This window comes from Megascapheus bottae, unplaced genomic scaffold, assembly GCF_031878675.1.
Source record: "Megascapheus bottae isolate mThoBot1 unplaced genomic scaffold, mThoBot2.hap1 HAP1_SCAFFOLD_77, whole genome shotgun sequence".
NCBI lineage: Eukaryota > Metazoa > Chordata > Mammalia > Rodentia > Geomyidae > Megascapheus > Megascapheus bottae.
Window position 1 is genome coordinate 399,266 of NW_028327771.1, and position 23,533 is coordinate 422,798.

At 45.2% G+C, this 23,533-nt stretch overlaps 1 protein-coding gene across 1 annotated transcript in view; it reads left to right on the plus strand.

Annotated features, from left to right (window-relative positions):
- LOC150039226 (polycystin-1-like protein 1) overlaps window positions 1–23,533 on the plus strand; it is an 88,127-nt gene that overhangs the window by 14,832 nt on the left and 49,762 nt on the right. Inside the window, exons 8-18 of the mRNA XM_090327942.1 lie at window positions 475–656; window positions 2,286–2,507; window positions 5,065–5,225; window positions 9,250–9,591; window positions 10,492–10,551; window positions 13,013–13,189; window positions 14,416–14,493; window positions 16,222–16,364; window positions 17,168–17,288; window positions 18,314–18,425; window positions 21,697–21,898. Coding sequence (XP_090184068.1) covers window positions 475–656; window positions 2,286–2,507; window positions 5,065–5,225; window positions 9,250–9,591; window positions 10,492–10,551; window positions 13,013–13,189; window positions 14,416–14,493; window positions 16,222–16,364; window positions 17,168–17,288; window positions 18,314–18,425; window positions 21,697–21,898 — 1,800 coding nt within the window. The remainder of the gene's footprint in view (window positions 1–474; window positions 657–2,285; window positions 2,508–5,064; window positions 5,226–9,249; window positions 9,592–10,491; window positions 10,552–13,012; window positions 13,190–14,415; window positions 14,494–16,221; window positions 16,365–17,167; window positions 17,289–18,313; window positions 18,426–21,696; window positions 21,899–23,533) is intronic.

Below are 23,533 nucleotides of genomic sequence, written 5' to 3' on the forward strand. Positions count from 1 at the left end.
CCACTTCCAGCTTTTACTGGTTAATTGCAGATGATATGTTTCATGGACTTTCCTGCCCGGGGTGGCTTTGAACTGAGATCTTCAGATCTCAGCCTCCTGAGTAGGTAGGATTATAGGTGTGACTTCCCAGTGCCTGGTTCATGAACATTTCTTAACTACCATTGTATGTTTTGTTGTTAGAAAGAAGCTCAAAGGAAAGAAAGGCAAACGCATGTCAGCACCACAGACAGTTTTTAAGAGGGGAGGTTTGAAAGCTAAGTATACATAGGTGCCATTGTCATCTGTAGGAACACCCAGACGATTTTGTGCATCGTTTTGTTTGAACTCCCATTGATCCTGGCCCTGTCTCTGCTGGCCGCACATTAGGTTGTTTATTTAGACAGCTGTGACAGGTTTCGTGGGGATGGTCATTGATGTGTGGGTTTCCTCTCTTGTGTCTCATGTGTGGGTCACTCCACATCTATGGCTTCACAGGTGCAGATCAAGGGAAGTGTGGTATACAGCAACTACTGCGTGGCTGTGGAGGTGCGATCTAGGGCACCTGTCAGCGTGATCTCAGCGGGTACACACCTCTTTGTCCCCAGGGTCACCACAGTCCCAATTGTCCTCAGTGGATCCCGGTCCTATGACCCCGACTACCCACACGCCATTCTCAGGTGAGGCCATAGAAGTGTGACTCTCAAGCCGGGTGCAGTGTCTTACATCTGTAATCCTAGCTACTCAGGAGGCTGAGTTCTGAGGATAGCAGTTCAAAACCAGTCCAGGCATTAAAGAACACGAGTCTCTTATCTCCAGTTAACCACTAGAAAACTGGAAGTGGCTCTGTGACTCAAGGGGTAGGGTAATACTGGCTTAGGGACGTAGGTTACGTGTTCTCTGCCTGAGATGCCTGCTTGGTTTGTGGTAGGCATAAGACCCAGGACTCCTTTCTCACTGCTGGAGACTTGGCCCTGGGCAAGGCCTCTTCCCATCCCCAGGATTTGCTCAGTTTTCTGACTGGGATCCTTGCCAGTGTCCCACAGCCCCTTCTCTACCTCAGGAGACTCACAAGTCAGCTCAGGGGACTTCACTCACAGCCTCAGCCAGATCACTGTGGCTCTGCACTGTGCCTCTCTCTGGACCCTTTCCTGTGTCTCCAAACATCTCTGCCCCACAACTCGATTCTTCATATCCAATTTTCCCAGCTCTGACTAGGGATTGCCTTGGTGATTTCACTAGCTCAGGGGAGACCCTCAGCATCATCTTGGATTCTGTCTCTCTCTGTGTCTCTCTGTCTCTCTGTCCTTGTTTCACTCTATGTGTCTCTTTTACTCTCTCTCTGTCTCTGTGTGTCTCTCTTACTTTGTCTTCCTCTCTCTCTTCTGTGTTCTGACAGCCTCTCTCTCTCTCTCTCTCTCTCTCTCTCTCTCTCTCTCTCTCTCTCTTTCTCTCTCTCTCTTCCCCCCACTGTCGCTCTCATCCTCTGTCTGTCTGTGCCCTTCTTTGTGTTCTGTGTCTTACTAGGTCTCTGTCTGTGTCCCTCTATGTGTCTCTATCTCTCTCTGTATCTCTGCATCTCTCTGTGTCTCTCTGTTTCTCTGTGCCTCTCTCTGTGTCTCTGTGTTCTGCATCTTGTTCTGTGTGTCTTTGTGTCTCTCTGTCTCCCTCTATATATGTCTCTTCTGTGTTCTGACACTCTCACTCTCTCTTGCTCTCTGGTTCTCTGTCTCTCTCTGTATTCTCTCTGTCCCTCTCTATGTCTCTGCCTGTCTGTCTGCCTATCTTTCTGTCTGTCTCTTTTTCTACCATCTCTTCAGGCTTCCCTTAGTCCCAGCTCTACACATCTCCCCTCCCCTGCCTTGCCTTGTCTGAGCTTCAGCACTTTGGCTCATGTCTATGATGGCTTCTGCTCAGAAACATCCGTTCCTCTATCCTCTCCATGGCCTGTTCTCCAAGGCAGAGAGAGGATGGAGTCTTCTAAAACAGGCCAGAGCCTTCCTTCATTGGGCTGACCTCCAGCAGTGAGGTGAGAGAGAGAGAAGAGAGTGAGAGATATTGTGTTTTCTAACGTGGCAGAGGTGTGAGCAGGCAGGGTCACCACATGCAGTGAGGGAGAGGAGCAGTTCTCTCTCCCCACAAGGTGGAGTCCCGGAAGCCAGGTGAGGGAGCCAGCCTGAGATCCATCTATCCCTACCTTGCTTGCTGATATTACAAAATATGGGGGCATCATCTCTTCCACACCCACATATCCCCATTTCATACAGTGGTGCCTGACCCCTGCTCCCCTTCAATGGCCTCTCTGACAGGTATCTCTGGGTGTGCACCGTCGCCAACTCACCTGGATGGCCCTGCTTTGACAACGCCACACCCCACCAACTGGATGCCAGAGCTCCCACTGTTTCCTTCCAGGCCAGGTGGCTCAATGGATGCTGTGATCAGTTCCTCGTGACTCTGACCGTCTCCAGTGGTGACCGGAACTCTTCAGAGGCCCAGGTGTTCCTGTCTACCCGTGCCGACCCTGCCTTCAGGTACCCCTGCTCTGGTCCAGGCACTGAGCACTAAAGCGATGATGTCCACCAAGAACATTTCCATGTCAGGTCTCCGCAGCCTGACTGCTAATGAAAAGGGAGGATGGAGTCTGGGCTCTGTTCTAGGCTGAGCCTTGGGCAGCTTCCCCGCCAAGAGGAGCTCTGAGTGTATGGGGCCTCAGGAGGACTGCTTCTGCAGGAGCACCTGTCCCCAAGAGAGGAGACTATTTTAGAGCTACAGTCCAACAATGGAGGCCTCAGAGGCTTGGGATCCTTTTAACTTTGCAGGGCTAACAGGACACCAGAGTGGAGCAGGTGTGACCTGAAACCATCCAGGGACAAAGAAATGCTGTGACAAATCCCACAAGTCCCCAGCACCACGGCCAGCATAGCACCCACAAGCCTGGTGTAGCCCTAGGAACTCAACACAGTACCAGGACTGAGCCAGGAAAGCCAGGGAAGATGAGACTGCAGGGGCTTCTGGTTTCCTCTGTTAAGGGGGTTGAGTCACTAAGCAACTGTGCAAGAGATACAGACCAGGGCCCACCATTCTTTAGGGGTGGCACAGAATTGTTACCACACTACTCAGAATGACACAATTTGGTGTGTGTGCATGTGTGCCAGTTGGTCCTGGGACTTAAAATCAGAACCTGGGTGCTGTCCCTAAGCTTCTTTGCTCAAGGTGAGTGCTCTACCACTTGAGCCACAGTGCCGTTTCTGGCTTCTTCAGTGCATAATTGTTGAGATGAGTCATGCCCTTTCCTGTCCAAGCTGACTGTGATCCTCAGACCTCAGCCTTCTCTACAGCTGGGTTGACAGGTGTGAGCCACGGGTGCCCCAGGAATGGCACCATTTAAAACTTACGAATGCTCCACCTAACTATTTTAGACTTGGTTGACCAGGCATAACTGAAATTGCAGCAAGTGAAGTCATGAGCCAGGGAGACGATGGCATGCATGTCCACACACAAGCACACGGAGGTGGGCAGCGTGCTTGTAGAATTCCATTGTATATAGGTACCACATTTTGGATCCATTCATCTGTAGTGGGGTATCTGCATTGTTTCCACCGCTTGGCTGTTGTGAATAGTGCAGAGATGAGCACGGCTGTGCAGGTGTCCTTATCATATCCTGGGTTATGATGCTCAGAGTACATGCCTAGGAGTGTTATGACTGGGTTGGAGGGAAGGTCTATGTTTAGTTTATTGAGAAACCTCCAGACTGCTTTCCAGAGTGGTTGTATTAGTTTATATTCCCACTAGCAATGCAGTAAGTTGGAACCTAATTCTTGATGTTAAAAAAAAAGAAAACATCAAGTGGTTGAGTGCTATCCTTAAGCTGAAGAGCTCAGGCCCAGAGTTCAAGCCCCACCATTGAAAAACAAAAAAGACACATTGAAGTAGAGTCCAAGAAAGTTTATTGATTGAAGGAAAGATAGCTAGCACACAATCCAGACACAGCTATGGACATGACTGCCGACAGAATGGATCTGCTCAAATTTGCTCTGGAACAAGTGTTCCCCTTTGTTCTCACAGCTGGCACATTTAATCGTGCTTGCTGTTATACTTTTATCAATTGGGCTCTGAGATTTTAAGACTGGCCTGCTCACTACAACCGTTAGTCACAATCTGTCGGCAAACCTTCAAAGAAAAGAAGGAATATGCCATATGCTCCCTTCAAGATGGGAGTCCACCCTTGAGATAAGGGGAAACCTTTCAACACAATTTGTGCCAAGAGGAGTCATTTCCCCAAGTGTTTGTATGAATAAGCATGTCTTTCTTTTAGGTAGCCTTGCTCAGTTTCCAGAGCACACTCATTATTTTGGGCAAATAGACAAGGTCAAAAGGCAAGGTCAGGAGGAGAGAGCTGCTGTTTTTCTTCTTTCTTTTTTATCTTTTCTTGTCTCCTTCGTTCTTTTCCTCCTTCATTTCCCCCCTTACTATTAATACTATAGCTTATGAGGGAATAGAAAGCTTTAAGCAAAGAATTAGTATTTCTGTGTTTCTAAAATAGGTGCTCGTGAATACAGTAGTTGTTCTGTAGCTGTCTTTTCCATCCCTCACTTTCCCGGACCTCTCCTGCCCCCAGGTCTTTGGTTTATGTGGGTTGTGGATACTTAGGGGCAGCCCACTGTGCCCCAATCCAGGGAGGAAGCAAAGCTAAGGAAGATGACAGTAGCAAAGGTTGTTGGCTTGGAAGGGTCGAGGTGAGGGTTGCAATGCAGAGATGAGGTGATGAGAAGATGAGCAGGGGAGGGGACAGCTCAGAGGTGGACTCCTCTATGTATAGAAAGCTCAGGGCCAGGGTGAACAGGGCCCATTGCCTTGTGACCGGAAGGAAGTTAGATGGTATTTCTGAACTGGGTCATGTGCTCGTGTGCACCTTCTGTGTTGTGTCCCATGGGATGTCATGGCTCATCACAGAGGCCATAACAGCCCCCATTCCTCCCTCCCCACATCAAGCCAACATGGGCGATTCGGGCTTGAACAGCCTGAATAAAGTATGGCCAAAGAAGCCTCTGTTTTCTGAAGCCATCAGACTGTTTCTGTGTGCTTCAGATTCATCCATCTCTTCTGGGTAAACTTTAAAGATGTTCATGTCAACTGGAACGAAGAACTTCTTCTCCAAGCTGTGTGTGAACACTGCGAAGATATCCACGATCTCTCTTACTCCTGGGATCTCTTCTTAGTCAATGCAACAGAAAAGAGTAGGATGGAAGGTAAAAATGATGCCTTTTCTTGTTTTGTGGATAGAGGAACAGACTTGGGGTTATTCTGAGATTGCTAAGGTCTGGACTTGTCTGACCTGTCCCATTAGCCCTGAGAATCCTCAGCACCTCTCCGTTCTGCCCTTCTGCTGGCCCAGGTGAGGGTGAGCAAGAGGGAGGGAGCCTCCTCAGGGAGGAGGGCCTGATGGTCTAAAGCCATGCTAGGCTTTTGGAAAAGACCACAGTATGTGATGTAACTCAGTGTGGTGAGGGCCATGTCTGCAAAACTATGAAGTATGTCTTTTGTCCTTTCCTGGCATGCAATGTTTAAATCTTTGCATCTTCAAAAGTAATCTCTTAGGGCTGGTGGCTCATACCTGTAATCCTAGTTGCTCAGGAAACCAAGATCTGAGGAGTATGGTTCAAACTTATCTGGGGTAGGCAAATACAAGACTCCTTTCTCCACTTATCCACCAAAAAGCCTGAAGTAGATGTGTGGCTCAAGTCAGAGCACCAGTGAAAAAAACAAAGAAGAGAGCAATTCCTGAGTTCAAGTACCGGTTTTGATAGAAAAGTTATCTCTTCCTGTTTGCAAATGAGCTGAATGACAAAGATGGAGTTGGAATTAGAGAGTGGTCTTTCAGCCCCACCCCCAACCTCCTAATGGAGAGGAAGGCTGATTAATGATTTAATCAATTATTCCTAAGTAAGGAGGCCACCATAAAATCCCCCCCAAACTGGGTTTCTAGACTGTTCCAGTAGGTGAACACATGGAGGTTCCTGGAAGATGGAGCCTCAGAGAAGGCCTGGCAGCTCCTTGTCCTTCCCTCACTCCTCACCCTATGCATCTGCCATCTGTATCCTTGGGATACCCTTTGTAACAGATGAGTAAACATAATTATTTCATCAAGTTCCCGGAACTGCTCTAGCAAATTAAGATGCTCCCCTGAGGAGAGCATTGTGGGAACCCCAGCAAAACCATTCGGGGGCATCTGAAATGGGGGCAAATCCTCAACCTGTGTCTGCCTGCAGGTAGACAGTGTGAGAACTGAACTGATCAAGGACATCTGCTGGTGGGGGTGCAGGCTTGCTTGCATGCTTGCTTGCAGATGGGAAGAAATGGTGCTTTGAGAGAATCCTGGAAGTGATCTGTGTCATTAGAATCAAGTAGGGAGAATGGAATCTGTCTTCTGGACAGACCCCCAAGGTCTCCATCCTTTGGAGTGGCTATCCAGGTGATGGCCTACCTGTGTTCTTCATTGCAGGAAACTGCCTGCAGCTGGTGACTCCAAGGTTCTACGTGCTGGGGTGAAACATGGGATTCTCACTGGTTAATCTCCAAGGCAACTTGAGACACACTAAGGGAGGGAACAAAATGTGGATTCAAACTCAAATGAGGGTGACCACCTGGGAGGAATACAGTCAGTCCACGTTGTCCAGCAAAATGGCATTGGAATGGGTCTGGGCATTCGTAGACACAACAAAAGAACAAGAGAGCTTTGCTGCAAGCTGGTAACAAGTGCAATGTCTGATAAGCATAGCCCATCTCATGGGTAGGACACTGCTGATACAATGGTATCCAGTTCAGAACTGGAATGAGCAGGAAGGGCTGTTGCCAGGATTGTTTTATTTATTTATTTATTTTAACATTATCTTTAAGTAAAAGCTACTCAGGAGTCTGAGATCTGAGGATTGAGGTTCAAAGCCAGCCTAGGCACAAAAGTCTGTGAGACTCTTGTCTCCAATTACCCACCAGAAAACTGGAAGTGGCACTGTGACTCAAGGAGTAGAGTGCTAGCCTTGACCTGAAGAGCTCAGGGATAGTGCCCAGACCCAGAGTTCAAGCCCCATGACTGACAAAAAAAATATTATCTTTAAGTAGTTGTACAAGAAGGTTTAATGCAACCTGTCTTTTTATGACTATAATACATCTTGATCAATATCTCCCCTTCCTTCTTCCTCACCCATTTCTCCCAACCCACCAATCTCCTCAAGTTATCTGATTCAATTTTCACACAGGGTCATTGACTATTATGCTTTCCCACCCTTTCTTTCTCCATTGTCTACCCCACACCCGTTCTTTTCCACTTCAGACTACACATGGTTCAGCTTTCTGGTATTCATTTTACTAGAGTCAATTTATTTGTTCATATAGGCATGTCACTCCATATATGTTTTCATGTATATTTATGATTCAGATATAATTTCCATATAAGAGATAAAACATATGCTCTGAGCCTGATTTACTTCACTTAGGTTTTCCCAGGTTCTTAAAAATGACATAAAATTATTCTTTCTGATGGATGAGTGAAATTCATATGTGTGTTATATGTATGGATATCATATTGTTTTCTTGTAGGGGCAGGATTATTTATTCTCTCCTTGGTATCCTGGTCTGCTGAGACCTGCCACCCTGGGCCAGAATGACCTTGGGGTCTATGGATCTCATATTTGCCTAGACTAGGCATTTGGGGACCTTGTTCTTGTCCCCATTTTTGTTCCTTTCTCCTACAGCATCACAAGGTAGTATTGCAGCTAAAGAGAATGACTGTTTCAGTGCTTCTAGTTGCTGTGAGCACTTAGGGGTAAACCAGGAAGGAGATGGACTCCTGCTCCCTGCGCCCTCACCCCCTGGTGGAGACTGTGCTCAGGGAAGTGGCTCTGGTGGTTGGTGAACAGAGTGGTTTTGTCTCTATGCCAGGCAGTGATCTCCTTCACCACAGCACATGCCAGCCCTGCTGGTTACCTGCCATGTCTTTTCAACCCATTCAGTGGGGCTGCAGGAAGATCCCGAGTAAATTTTTTTTAAATATTTTTATTGTAATTAATAGAAGGGTTACATTATATTTGCCAGATAGAAGGCACATTAATTCACGTACATTGATACCCTTTCTCATGTCTTGGTCCCCATTTCTCTCCCCCTACCCCCACCCCTCATCTTGTTTTCCCCCTTCCCTATCCAATTTCAAATAACCAAATACAAATATATCCAATATATCAGATAACAAAGTGAGATACTTTAACAATATGAGATAATCAAGGGATAGCAAAAGAGATGAGAGATAACATAGTACATTAAGGACAACAATCATTCATTATATGGTTTTCGTTTCTATATCCTAGAGGTCCTTTTATTTAGCGTCATACTATATGGCCTTATGTATCTAGGTTTTGCTCTATTGCAAATCTCTGCTTTTTTTTTGCCAGTCTGGCCTTAAGTTCAGGGCCTGAGCACTGTCTTGGATTTTTCTCAAAGCTAGAGCTCTACCGCTTGAGCCTCAGCACCACTTCTGGCTTTTTCTAAGTATGTGGAATCAAACCTGGATCTTCATGCATGCTAGGCAAGCACTCTACCACTAGGCCAAACTCCCAGCCCCCCCCCCACCCCGAGTAGATCTTTGAGGGCAGCTGGCTTCAGTAGCTAGGAGACACAGATGCCAAGGCAATTGCATCCTTTATTCAGGAGACACATCCCCAAATTCTTGTAACTAGATTAACATTTCCCAGATCAGATCCAAAGCTGTATGGGCTGGAGAATCTTGTAGAGGAAACACATCCTCTGATTAAGTTTCAGCAAGGCCATAGTACTAGCAATCCTTTAGGTGCTCACAGCTTTTGTTGTTGATTTGCTATAGATCCTTTGTCATAAATTCTAACAATAACTTTTTAGAAGTATTGTAGTAGATTTCTACCATCAGATAGAAGAGTAAAACCTGGAGAAATGTATTATTGCTCCAAATTGTTTCTAGAATATACCAGAGTCACCCATGCTTGGGTACAGAGACCCTCCAAGGCCTCACTGGTGTATGTATGGAGCCTGGGAAAGCGAATTCCAGAGGGAAGAGCTGAGATTTCCTGTCCCCACACATTCGTGTGGTGTTTGGTATTGACCTCCATACCACCCGGTGGCGATCACACCCCTTTATGGCCTAAATCTCATCTGGTTTGTTTCAAGCCAATGTGCTCTTTCCATCTGTCTACTTTTGAAAATAGGTGATTGATCCAGAATTTTAACACTGCGCTGTCTTTGTCTAAGTTCGCTTTTGCAGCACTGTGGGGCTGCTAGGAGCCTCAGCCCTTGAGGGTGTTTTGAAGTCATCAGAGTCCAATTTACTAACAGCAGAGCCACACGTGACAGATGGTGATGGAAGACCCACACTGTCCTCGCGAGGGCCTTCACTCTCCACCCTGGTTCCATCAATTGTTTCCATTGTGGACAGCATGTCTGTGGAGCCCACAAGAGATGGCCAGTATATTCCTGCTTCTGGTGATACCATGGCCCCAAGGGAGTCTCCTGAGGATGGGCTGCAGAGTCCAGAGTCAGGGTCCCTGGCTGAGGAAAGCTGGTCCCCACCCAGCTCCTCCCCTGCCCTGGATGGTAAGTGTCACCACCCATACACACTGTCCTCATAGCTCATCACCAGGGAGGCCTCAGAAGGAGAAAGTCTGGTGGGTCAGATTTGAACTCTCATCCACATTAGAGAAACCTGGTTTCATACTTTACATTTGCTAATTGTGATTTAAAATGAAATATGGTCGAGCCTGGCACTGGTAGGCAGCTCACACCTGTCATCCTAACTACTCAGGAGGCAGAGATCCAAGGATCTCAATTTAAAGCCAGTCTGGGCAGAAGTCTGGAATTGTTTGTTATCTCCAATTAATCTGCAAAAAAATCTGGAAGTAAGCCAATTTGCGGTAGCTCACACATGTTATCCTAGCTACTCAGGAGGTTGAGATCTGTAGATCAAGGTTCAAAGCCAGCCTGGGCACTAAAAAGTCTGTGAGACTCTTATCTCCAATTCACCACGGAAAACTGGAAGTGGCACTGTGGCTCAAGGGGTAGGAGGGTATCCTTGATCTGAAAAGCTCAGGGACAACACCTAGGATCAGAGTTCAAGTCCCATGACTGACAAAAATTCTGGAAGTAAGGAGTGTAACTCAATTGGTAAAGCACCAGCCTTGAGCGAAAACACCAAGCAAGATGGGTAACGCTGATGGGTAACTAAGGAGACCCAGAGATCTGAACATCAACATTCAAAACCAGCCCAGGCAAGAAAGTCCATGGGACTCCTTCCTCCAATTAAACACTAAGAAGACAGAAGTGAAGCTGTAGCTCCAACATTAGAGCATGAGTCTTGAGCACAAAAGCTAAGGGACAGTGCCCAGGCCCTGAGTTCAAGCCCCAGGAACAGCACCAAAAAATAGCCAAACAAGAGCATGAGACACAGAGGTGAAGATTTTTTTTAAGGAAACATTATTATTCTGTTTTCTCATACAGATTTTGAAGCTTATTACAGTGACATCCAAGAAGCAGTGCCCTCCAGGGGGAGACAGCCAGGTAACTTGCCCCTGTTATTGCCTTCTCAGCCAGGAGCCCACTGTCTCATCTATCCCCACATCACCATGCTTCTCCCTCCTACCAAAGCCACTGGGGCTCACTAGAGTTTAAGGGTGACAGGCTGGTCAGACTCTCCCTTCTGAATCTCTGAATTATGTCCATATGAGATGGACGTAGGCTTCCCAAACCCTATTGGACAGTCTATCTACTTGTGCCACTGTTCTTACTTCTACCTGTTTGAAGCAGGTGGCATCCAGTCTAATCCTGTTCACCTGTCCCTTTAAGGAAAGCTCCTATGGCTAGCTTACACACCGGTGTTTCCAGAATGGCCTCAATGTCCAGTATATCAGCATATAGCGAGTCCATTGTTAGAGGAATAGAGGATCAGGGGATGATTAGTTGGTTCATCAAGTAAACAGGAGTGATTGATGTGTAGAGGATAGATGGGCAATGAGTGAACGATGGCTCTGTCTGTCTAGTGAGGAGGTAGATGGGCAGAGTAGATGATTTAGTAGATTATTTATTTGTCCACTGAGCAACTGATTTGTGTGGGGTAAATAGACCAGTGGGTGAATGTGTCACTCTTCTGATTCATTGCAGTATTTTTTCTTTCTTTCTTTCTTTCTCTCTCTCTCTCTCTCTCTCTCTCTCTCTCTCTCTCTCTCTCTCTCTCTCTCTCTCTCTCTCTCTCTCTCTCCCCCCCCCTCTCTCTCTCTCTTTCTTGTCAGTTGTGGGGGGCTTGAACTCTGTACCTAGGTGCTGTCCCTGAGCTCATCAGCTCAAGGCTATCACTCTACCATTTTGAGCCACAGGACCACTGCTGGTTTTATGGTGGTTAATTGGAGATAAGCATCTTACAGACTTTCATGCTCAGGCTTTGAACCATGATCCTCAGATCTCAGCCTCCTGAGAGGCTCAGCATGAGCCACCTGGCTAGACTGCATTTTTTGTTTGGTTTTTGATGATTCTATTCAACTGCCTCTAACTTTATGGCTTCTTCAGCCCTCCCAGTGCCCCTTCCTGTGTGATGAGGCAGAGGAGAAACTCAGAAAAGCAGAGTCTATTATCCTTCCAGATTGTGGCCCTCCAGATAGGGTCTGGAAGGGATGCCTGAGAATGGTCAGGAGGCAGAAGCAGGAGTGAGGGCGAGCTGGGCCTGGCCTTAGTGGGCTTTCTGAGGACTGGGTGAATAAGCCTGCAGGTGGATCCGAACTTGCTCATAGGTATGATTTCAGTGGGCTCAACCAGGATAGAGACTGTGGCTATGGTGCTGGCAGTTTACATTTCCAATATCCATTTGGGTTTCTGTTTGGTTTGGGATTTCAATTGAAGCTCATAACATACAGAATATGTTAGAAGTTTTATAGTTTATTTATGTTTACATTCAAGGTGTTTCCTTAATACTACTGAACAGATGAAGAGGGATGTATTGATACCATGAGAGAGTTATTCTAGTCCCCAAACAGGGGCTTATCTTAGTATTATATCTTGTTTCAATGACCATTATTCAAACTCTTAAATTGGTCTTCTTTTTTGTGTGAATATGTGTAAGTGCTGGGACTTGAGTTCAGGGCCTTTCTTGAATGTCGTTTTTCACTCAAGGCTCATCCTCTACCACTTGAACCATACCTCTAGCTTACATTGTTCTTCTTACCCTAGCACCATCAAGCATTCACTCTTCCCTGGTCTACATGGTAGCCCCCATCTCCCTATTTACTCAGGTTGCCTGTAATCACTCCCCTACAGCCACATGAGTACTTTCCTGTCACAAATGAAACTGTCCCCTCTCCCAGTCTTCCCTCTAGCAGCAGCTTCCCACCATAAGCAGGATAAAGGCTTCACGATCCCTCCCCATACCAAATGATTCTGTGGGGTTTTGGTTGTTGTTATTCAACCCGGAAATTTCTTTCTCCAGATCTTTCCAGAGCTCATTCTCATCTCTGTCCTGAAGCTTCTTCGTAGGCAGGGCTTTGCTGCTCATCCCTACTATCGGGGCTTTCTCTGTTTTATTCCCCCCCATTATTTACCATTACCTGACTTTGCTTGTTCCCTTGTTTGTTTGTTGAACTCCCTCCCTGTGACATTATAGGCTGCAAGGATTGAGTTGATCGGATTCACAATGTCTCCAGTCCCTAGACCCAATGTTAAGCCATAAAAAGTATTTATCAACTAATCAACAGAAGAAAGGAACACGGAATTGGCTGACAAATTATATGATAATGTATTGACTCTGTTGAGTTGATAAAGTCATTATTTGAGCTATGAAGTATCCAGCAATTGTGATCACCATCCACATTACAGAAAAAGCTGGAAATGATGCTTGGCTCAAGTGGTAGAACACTAGCCTTGAGAAAGCTCAAGGCCAGTGCCCAGTCCCTGAGTTAAAGCCCCAGGACTGGCAAAAAAAAAAAAGAAACTCATTCATGCTTCAGGAAGATTGTGACTTGGTTTATCTTCTCAGGGAATAATACCAGCTCTGCTGCATCAGGACCAGGTGCCCACATGGAGGAGAGCCCCTATGATGGGGACAATCTGCTGGGTCCCTTCCTCTCCCCAGAGAGAGCAGAGCCAGTTCTCATGACTGACTGGCGCAAGGCCCAGATCAGCCCAGCTGCCTTCCAAGGCTACACAGCATCAGGTAGGAGCTTGCACTAGGTATCCTGCAGTTCACAGCTGTTCCAAAGGAGCCTGGATGTTGATCCTCCTTTCCTTCAGAAACTTCCATTTCAGCAGCACATAGATAGTTGGAGCCATCGTATCTCTTCTTGCATTTTTCCCTCTGGGGACAACTGTTTTACTCATTTTTGATGTCCCAAGAGACCCGATCTCTTGGCCAGCATGCCTGCCTAGAAGCCAGCCCATTCAGGGTCCCTCATCTAGATGGCCTCTCATTGCGCAGATGAACCACTCACATGAGTGACACCTGCTCTGAAGCTTGAGTTTCTAACCAGTGTTCTCAAGCAGGGCTGCAGATCGCATCCTCTCAGTTGAGTTGCTGTGGTTAGCTCACCACTGTTCGGGATTTCATAACGAGGTGATTTCCTCCCCAGTCCTCGAGATATTTTGGTAGGCACTGTTTTAAAGTGATAATGTTTAAAAGTTATCCCTATGTATGTTGGCTCTCGCATTTTGGAAGCCTCCCAATTTCAAGAAAAGCAGAACAGGACCATCCTTTCCTGAGAGGTAATCTTGCTCTTAGAGGAAGCAACTATGGTCAGATTTAGCATTTTATAATAACCAGCATTCCAAAAATGTTTGCAAATTGTTTCAGCATATCTGGATCATACTTTATAGTTAAATTGATGAACAGCAAAACTAAACATGGGGTCTACTATAGGCAGACAAAATAAGATCATGGGCTAGGAGTTTGGCCTAGTGGTAGAGTGCTTGCCTAGCATGCATGAAGACCCAGGTTCAATTCCTTGGTACCACATACATAGAAAATAAAAGTCGGAAGTGGTGCTGTGGCTCAAGTGATAAAGCATTAGCCTTGAGGAAAGATCAAGGACAGTGCTCAGGTCCTGAGTTCAAGCATCAGGACTGGCAAATCAATCAATCAATAAATAAAATCATGCAGCGGTCTCTTTTGGGGGCAAATCTGTGTCATTTCTGAGTCTGGTCCACTCTCAAATGTTGCTTCTGTTGAGCTGGGCGGGAGAGGTAGGGGGGCATGGAGAGATGAGATTTCAGCTTTTCAGCAAATATCAGAAATCAACAGACACCAACAATTCAGCAGAGGGCCAAGACATAGAACATAGAATTTGGGATGTTTTACCTTGCATCTTCATATTCTGCCTGCCCTTCTACCCTATACCACAACGTCCATAGTCCATTATTTTTAAATGGCCATCCCCTCTTTTATAGGTATCACAGGGTCATCTGTGATAATAAAGCCATACTCACTGCGCAGTGGAGAGATGTACATTCTGCAAGCATCAGTGGGTATGTTACTTGGCCATTTGGGTTTGGTGTTGGGGATCGTAAGTGTTTGGTCATACCCCTATGTTTTTCGAGGAAGTGATCATCACTTCTCATTCCAGCAATTTTGTGGTCCCTGACTCTTCCCCGTTTCTCCTGCTTACCTTCACTCTCTGTTGCCTTCAATTTGAGGGCATCAGCCGGCCATGGTTATATTACTGTGTTTGATTTTATGGAGTCAAGATGCATGATTAGGAATTAAGTAAAAAGAGCCAGTGCTGGGGCAAGGAGCATGGCCTAGTGGTAGAGTGCTCTCCTAGCATGAATGAAGCCCTGGGTTTGATTCCACGGTATCACATACACAGAAAAAAAAAGCCTCAAGTGGTGCTGTGGCTCGAGTGGTAGACTGCTAGCCTTGAGAAAGCCCAAGGATAGTGCCCGGGCCCTGAGTTCTAGCCCGACTGGCAAAAAAAGAGCCAGTGCCTCTGAAATCTGTCCACATAACAAACTGAAGGCCATTCCTTTGCAAGAGCCATGTTCTTTATTGGAACTGACATCTCTGAAGAGCCTGTCCATAGCCCCAGGTCCAGTTCAGCCTGGCTACCTGAGAGAGGGTAGCTTGAGCTCCACATGTCCCACCACCCAACTTTCTATTGCTGTGTCCCCAGAAGCCTTGATCTTCCTGTCACAAAGACCACCCTGTAACCCTGGGGTTCTTTCTTCCCCTGTGGTCATCTTGGCCAAATGCCCATTCACATCTCTATGTCCCTTCCTGACCACTGAACTCCAGGACTGACCACTTAAATTGTATCTGCTTCGGAAGAGACTTTCCTGGCCATTGTCTTGTGACAGGATCTGTTTTATTGTGATGGGATCTGATCTCTGTGCTTGATCTGAGAATGGATGACTTGGCCCATCCACAGTGTCTGGTCAGACCCTGGCACTAAGCGAGGTGACACGTAAATCTCCATCCTGTAGCTCATCTCAAGAAAAATACACTAACATTTCAAAACAGTTTATGCATGGGAATCATCATCAGCATAGTGGCTAGCAATAGCAGGAAGTAGAAAACAGTAATTATGAGGGGAGGAATAATCATGCAGATTGGGGTGCATCTGCCCAGTGGAATTGCATATTGCTACTCACAACAATAACTGAGATGACTGTTTCCATCAATGTTACTATAGGGTAACACAGAAAATGTGATGATAATGCAACTAATGTACAACTGGGCACCACTGCGAACACCTGTAACCCTAGCTACTCAGGAAGCCGAGATCTGAGATCTGTGAGACGCTTATCTCCAATTAATCACCAGAAAACCGAAAGTGGTACTGTGGCTCAAAGTAGTAGAGAGCTAGTCTTGAGCTGAAGAGCTCAGGGACAGTGCCCAAGTCCAGAGTTCAAGCCCCAACATCTCAACACAGTTGGGTGTGCTGTTGATGATGCATCCTCCGGGTCTTCTTCCCAGAGATTTGGTCTCTGTTAGAGGGATTTTTGTCTGACTGCTGAGTAGGAAATTCATCTGCCTTGTCTACCTTTATTTCCTAGGGTCTAGAAAATGTGTTTTTCTCACATAGTGCTTCTGTTCTCCAGGACTCAGCAAATCTCTAACATATACTCACACCACAGGATACCAAACCAGTGTGGGTATCCCTCTGAGTCAGCAGGAATACATTCATATCATCAAATTTAATCCTCTGCCACTCTAGTCCTCCATCCTCGCTGAAATCTCCATCTTGTCTTTCATAGCTTCAAAGCATGGCTTACGAGGCAGAGCTCAGCTTTACTTCTCCGTCAACCCAACTCCACAAGACATGGCCTGCCAGGTGCAGCCCCACCATGGCCTTGAGGCTCAGACCATCTTCAGTGTTTTCTGCCTGTCAGGGAAGCCGGTACGTGACAGCCCTTGTTTGTCCTGAAATTGCTCAACATCTGATAGCAGATGATCAGAAGTTGCAGTCAGCTCTACACAGCAAGCAGTGGGCATAGAGGGCTTTGGCCTTCCCATCCGTGAAGGCTGTGGGCTTGCAGTCAGATGTAGAAAGTAGGTAGGGTATGAATATGGCCTTTCTCACCTTAGGGTGGGGTACAGAGAGCCCCCCATTCAGAGGAAAGGAAGATCTGTTCCCTGGGGTTCCCCTGGGGCATTTGGTCAGTTCACACACAGGCTTTGGGGGCATGATGAGGAGGCTCAGCTTTATCCCAGAGCATGTCTCTGACCTGAACTTGACCTCTCTCCTAAGTTGGGCACTGAAGAAGGTCATTGGAATTTGGGGGGACGGGGGGAAGATTTGAGGAGAGGGTGTGCCCAGTGCTCCCTCCTGCAGTCGTGACAGGCCAAAGGGGAGCTGCCATATTGAAATCCTGGTACCATTTTCCTTTTCTCCCTGAGGATAGGTGGACAGCTCCTGTTTCTGCCCGTGTTGTTCCTTCTAAGGCTTGCCCTGATTTGTAGGAGGGGTCAGACCCTCACTCAAGTCTTAGGGCCTCGTTCCAATAAGTTTTGCTTTTAAACCCTGGGCCTCCGCATCTCCTTTCTCATTCCCAGTGTGTCACCAATATTCACCTTGTTCTTGGTTGCAAACTATGTCCTCAGTGAAAGGAAGGTTGCAGGTGAATATGTAGTGATGATGACAATCATAATGTGTTCAACTACTCTATTTTTTTTATTTTGCTCCTATGGATCAAATGATAGGACTTTCACTATGAATTTAGTTACCGGCTAGGAAATGCCTCCAAACATACCCTGTACCGTGGGAGAGATACTCACTATTACTTTGCACTGCCAGCTGGTAAGCCCTTGGATGGTTACAGAGGTAAGTCATAATTGAATGGCCGCCACACTCTATGCGCACTTGCTGTTTTCTCCTAGTTTATGAAAACTAAACATTGTAGCAACTATGTGCCTAGAAATTGAAATTATTTATTCACTTTGAATTTGATGTTTTGTCTTGTTGTTAATCTATCTTTACCATGAAAAAAAATAGCATTAGAATATTGTCCGTAGCTAGGTTTAAATGGAATATAACTGGCATTAAGATGCCAAAATATTTTTGATATTTCTTGTTTACTATTAATAAATTCTATCTGGTGAATCTTAAATTTATTATAGATTAAATCAAGTCAAGGTAGCCCCACCCCACCCCCAAAAAAGAAAATGTGGGTAAAAGATGGTTGAGTTGGCAAGTTGTAATGCCGGTGGCTCACGCCTGTAATCCTAGTTATTCAGGAGGCTGAGATTTCAGAACAATTCAAAGCTAATTGAGGCAAGAGAGTCTATGAAAAAAAAAGTCTATAAGAAAGTCCATTCATCTCCGATTAATCACTGGAAAGCCAGAAGTGGAGCTGTGGCTTCCAGTGGTAGAGCACTAGCCTTGAGCACAAAGTCTCAGGCCCAGGCACCCAGGTCCTGAGTTCATGCCCCAGGACTGGCACCCAACATGAAAAGATTATCTGGACTCCTGGTTTTGGAGGTTTGGGTCGTGTAACTGTTTGGAATTGTGAGGGCATTGCACCCTGTGCAGGGATTGGGTGGTGGGGAAGGCTGGCAGCTCACTTGGGCAGTATGAAAGAGAGATGAAGATGAGAGGCCACAGATCCATCTTCCTGCTGAAGACACATCTCCAGGGACTGGAAGACTGCCTTCAGCCCTCACTTCTTAAAGCTTTTCAGTCTAGCCACTTCCTGCCATTTCCCTCCACTGGTATCCCCCTGCCCCTGCATCAGTGTTCTTTTTCACCATCTTCTGAACCTATGAAGTCTGTCGACATCTATCAGGGACAGCTTACCATGTCACCCCAACCCTTGCCCAGCCCATGATTCCCCTTTTCTGCTCCCTCAGTCATGGTTTCTACTGAGATCACAGATGGGGAAGGCTCCAAGGTGCAGCCATGCACTGCAGCAGTGACCGTGATGCCCTGTTTCCATGGGAACAGCTGCCTCAGTGAGGACCTGTGAGTACCATGTGGCCACACAGTCATCCATAGCACAACAGTGTTTATATTTCCCCAGGAGATGGCAAGGAACACATCTCTGACAGGGAACAGAAGCCAGGGCTTTTCCACCATTGTAAATCTGGTGATTCACATTCACATGACAGTTATGCACCTGCTTCCCAGCCTACAAATCTTTTTTCTTCTTTTCTTTATTTCTTTTTTTTTTTGCTTTTTTTTTTTTGCTTTTGGTGTCTGTCCTGGAGCTTGAACTCAGAGCCTGGGCACTGTCCCTGAGCTTCTTTGGTCAAGGCTAGTGCTCTACTACTTGAGCCACAGCATCATTTCCAGATTTTTGATAATTCACTGGAGATGAGTCTCATAGATGTCCCTGCCAGGCTAGCTTTAAATTACCATCCTCAAATCTCAGCCTCCTCAGTAACTAGGATTACAGTGTTAGTCACTGATGCCCAGCTTTTTTTTTAAAGCAACTTTGTTGAGGCATTTATACATTATATACATACTATATAGTTCATCCAATAAAATGTTGTGTACTTCAGAGCCAGGAGTGTGTCCTAGTGGTAGAGTGCTTGCCTAGAATCGAAGCCCTGGGTTTGATTCCTTGGTACCACATACACACAGAAAAAGCTGCAAGTGGTGCTGTGGCTCAAGTGGTAGAGTGCTAGCCTTGAGCAAAAATAGCTCAAGGACGGTGCCCAGTCCCTGAGTTCAAGCCCCAGGACTGGCCAAAAAATAAGATGTTGTGCACTTCTTTGTTTTTTAGTATACTTACAGAATTGTGCTAGCCTTACCTTAATTGATATCTTAGAATATTTTCAGGATCACAATGATTGGTACTCATTAGCAGTCAGTTTTGTGCCCCACCACTTAGCTTCTTCATTCTAGCCCAAATAACTATTAATCTAAGAAGTGGAGATGTGGCTTACATGGTAGAGTGACACCCTTGAGTAAAAAAGGCAATCAAGATTGTGAGGCCCTGAGATCAAGCTCCAGTGCCAGCACACACCATACACACATGTACATACACAGGTACACACACACACACACACACACACACACACACACACACACACACACCCCTCTACTGATCTACCCCTTCACGTCTAGATTTATCTAGTCGGGAAATTTCACATCAGTGGGATGATGAAAATGTTATCATTAGCAACTTTTTTCATTTAGTATATGAAAGCTCTGAGTTCCATCTCTGATATGAATTTGTGAATTTCTACCACCTTCTTTTGTATTGCTGAATAATTATTGTATGGATATACTGTGATGTTTCCAAAGTGACTAATCTGTACTCTAATAATGTAAAGGTTTTATGGAAGCTAGATGGCAATTCTCCTTTGAATTGCACATAGAAACTGCCAGTGACCTGACCTGGGTCTGACATTTTTGTGGGAGGTTTTATATTACCTACTTAGTCTCACCAGTATTAACCCTTGTTTTTGTTTTTGTTTTGCCAGTCCTGGAGCTTGAACTCAGGGACTGGGCACTGACTTGAGCTTTCTCCAGGCTAGTACTCCACCACTTGAGCCACAGCACCACTTCTGGCCTTTTCTGTGTATGTGGTACTGAGGAATCAAACCCAGAGCTTTATGCATGCTAGGCAAGCACTCTACCACTAGACCATACTCCCAGCCCAGTATTCAGTTTTTAAAATTTCTTTTTGAGTCAGTTTGAGTCTATCATTTTAGGATTTTTTCCACTTTATTAATATTCTTTAATCTTTTGATGTATACAATTTTCTGTTCTTCAAAACCAGTATTCTGTCATAAACCTTTTATACTATGTGGTTATTTTAGTTACTAAATTATTTTCTTTTTGTCTTATCATTAGTATAGCTAGTAATTTGGGCTGAGATGATCTCTTCAAAGAATCAGTTTTTTGTTTCATTGATTTTTCCCTTCTATTTTTTTTTTCCAGAGCGGAGGACCGAACTCAGGGCCTTGCACTTGCTAGGCAAGGGCTCTTCCACTGAGCTAAATCCCCAACCCCCTCTATTTTTTTGTATTCTTTATTTCATTCATTTCTGCACTTAATCTATATGCCTTTCCTTTTATTGTTTGAGTTTTGTTTATTTTTTTCCAGCCCTGAGGTTTGAATTCAGGGTCTGCACTCTGTCTGACCCTGAGCTTCTTTTGCTCAAGGCTAGCATTCTACCACTTGAGCCACGGCTCCACTTCTGTCTTTTTCTGAGTGGTTTGTCTCATGGACATTTTTGCCCAGGCTGACTTTGAAAAGTGGACCTCAGATCTAAGCCTCCCGAGTAGCTAGGATTATAGACATTTACACCTATAAATTTCCCTCCTTCGCTCTATCCCATATGGTTTGAGGTGTGACATTTTCATTTGTTAGTTTCAAAATAGTTGATAATTTCCTTTTTTATTGCATTTTGAACTATCAGTTATTGAAAGGTGTATTGTTTAATTTTCAAAGCTATGTGAATTTGCCAAATTTTCATCTTTGATTTCAAATTTAATGCCATGATAATCAGAGAACATACTTTGTCTTATGGCCTAATATATGATGTATTCTAGAAATTTTGGAGTGTACTTGAAAAAAATGTATGTTCTACTTTGTTCACTAAAAGTGGTCTATAGATGTTGGTCTATTTCTGTTTTAGTCAGATAGATAGATAGATAGATAGATAGATAGATAGATAGATAGATAGATTTTTCTGCCTTGTTCTATGGATTATGATGGTATTATTATTATGGATTTTCTCTCTCCCTTTCATTTTTTGATTTACATATATAGGGTGTGTGTGTGTGTGTGTGTGTGTGTGTGTGTGTGTGTGTGTGTGTGTGTCCTGGGGCTTGAACTCAAGGCCTTGGAACTGTTGTTGAGCTTTTTTTTGCTCAAGGCTAGTGCTCTGCAATTTCTGGCTTTTTTTTTTTTGGTGGTTTGGGGATAAACTTCTTACAGACATTCAAACCACACACAGGCTTCAAACTCTGATCATCATATTTCAGCCTCCTGAGTGGCTAGGATGACAGATGTGGACCACATTTCTTTATTTGCCAGGAGTAGATATGTCAGTACCTGTTTCTTTGTGCCCTGTTCAGTTCCCACAAAAGAGGTTTTTATAAGACTTTGGTATGGTACTGTACTGTGTCTTTTCAGACTTTCTTCTGCACAGAACATTTTGTATCATTCTGTTTCTTCACTTACCCACTTAAGAAAAATAAATTCTGCTTAACCCTTGACAGGAAGAATGAAAAGTTTTCTATATATATTCAACCATGATAACCTCTGGTGTTTCCTTCAGATACAATTCCAGCCTAAAGAGCCTGTCTACCCTCCAGCTGATGGGGAGTCATAGGGAAACAAGGAACTTCATTACCTTGATCACTGGAATCCTGAGACGTTTGGCAAAGGAGAACACAGCTGCTTCATGTGGCTGGTGGTCACAAATGCAGGATACCTTCGTTTTCGTTTCTTCCTTATGCAAATTAGGGTTTGAAGATCAGGTATGGCTCAGGGTAGGGGAAAGTAAACTGTCTGTAAACTTGCATAAAGTGGTGAGGCCTGAGACCAGTTGGCCCCCCTGGCACGTGGTCAGCTCCTGACATGTGGTCATGCTTATGAAACACAAACAAGGAAAGAAGGCGAGTGGACAGGCACCTTGGCCCCTGCTCATGACCACAGTGTCTCTCTTACTTGCTGAGGTGTCTTGCAAATCAATGTCACTGGTTTATGAAAAAGAAAGTGATGCAAGTAAATTCAGCATTGCAAATAATTCTACTGATGTTTCTGCAAGTAAAAATTACTTTAATACAACCTGCCATTATCTTGTTAAAACTACCTTATCATGTTAAAAGTCAATTATTAGCTGGGTGTGGTGGGCCTATAATCCTAGCTACTCAGGGAGGCTGAGACATGAGGATCTCCCTTCAAAGCCAGCCTGGGCACTAAAGACCATGAGACTCTTTTTTTTTTTTGCCAGTCCTGGGCTTGAGCTCAGGGCCTGAGCACTGTCCTTGGACTTTCTCAAGGCTAGAGCTCTACCACTTGAGCCTCAGCACCACTTCCGGGTTTTTTCTATATGTGGTACCGAGGAATCAAACCCGGGTCTTCATGCATGCTAGGCAAGCACTTTAACCACTAGGCCAAACTCCTGGCCAGACCATGAGACTCTTACCTCCAATTAACCACTAGAAAACCAGAAGTGGTACTATGGCTCAAGGAGTAGGGCAGTAGCCTTGAGCTGAAGAGCTCAGGGACAGTGTTCAGGTCCCATGACCCCCCTCCTAGTAACTCCCCCCACAAAAAGGTACAAAGGAGTCATTTGTTTATCCTAAAACTGCCAGTAAGTAGAGGCAGATAGAGATAGACACCGAGATGATAAAGAAGATAGAGATAGAAATAGATATAAAGGAAGAGATTATCTATCTATCTATCTATCTATCTGTCCATCTATCTATCTATCTGGAGAGTAGAATTAAGGGGTCCAGGAGAAAGGGGGTCCCTGAGTACATGCCTCCAGGCCCCTAATTCCTTTAATCCATCCCTCCTATAGTTTCTATTACTTCCCAAAGTAGTGACATCAAATTGTGACTCAATCTACAGATTAATCCATTGATGAGAGTAAAGCCTTATGGTCCAAGTTCAATTATCTTTCAGTGATTGGATGTAACAATTAGAGACTATACCTTCAACACATAAGGCTGTGGGGGATTCATATACAAGCCATAACAGTTGGCGTCCTTGCTCACATTTCTGCAAGTCTGTCCTATAGTGGTCACTAAAGAATGTTTACATCTACAAAGAGCATACCTTATGTCATATTTCATTGCCAGACATCATTTAGATAGATAATGGTGACTTAGGCCTCTGATCCTAGATACTCAGGAGACTGAGATACAGTGCATCAGGGTTCAAAACTAGCCCCTGCTGGGCGTGGTGGCTCATGCCTGTAATCCTAGCTACTCAGGAGGCCTTGATCTGAGGATCAAGGTTCAAAGCCAGCCTGGGCACAAAAAACCTGAGACTCTTACCTCCAATTAACATCTAGAAAATGGAAAGTGGGACTTGGCTCAAGGGTTGGGCAGTAGCCTTGAGCTGAAGAGCCCAGGTTGAGTTCAAACCCCATGACCCACAAAAAA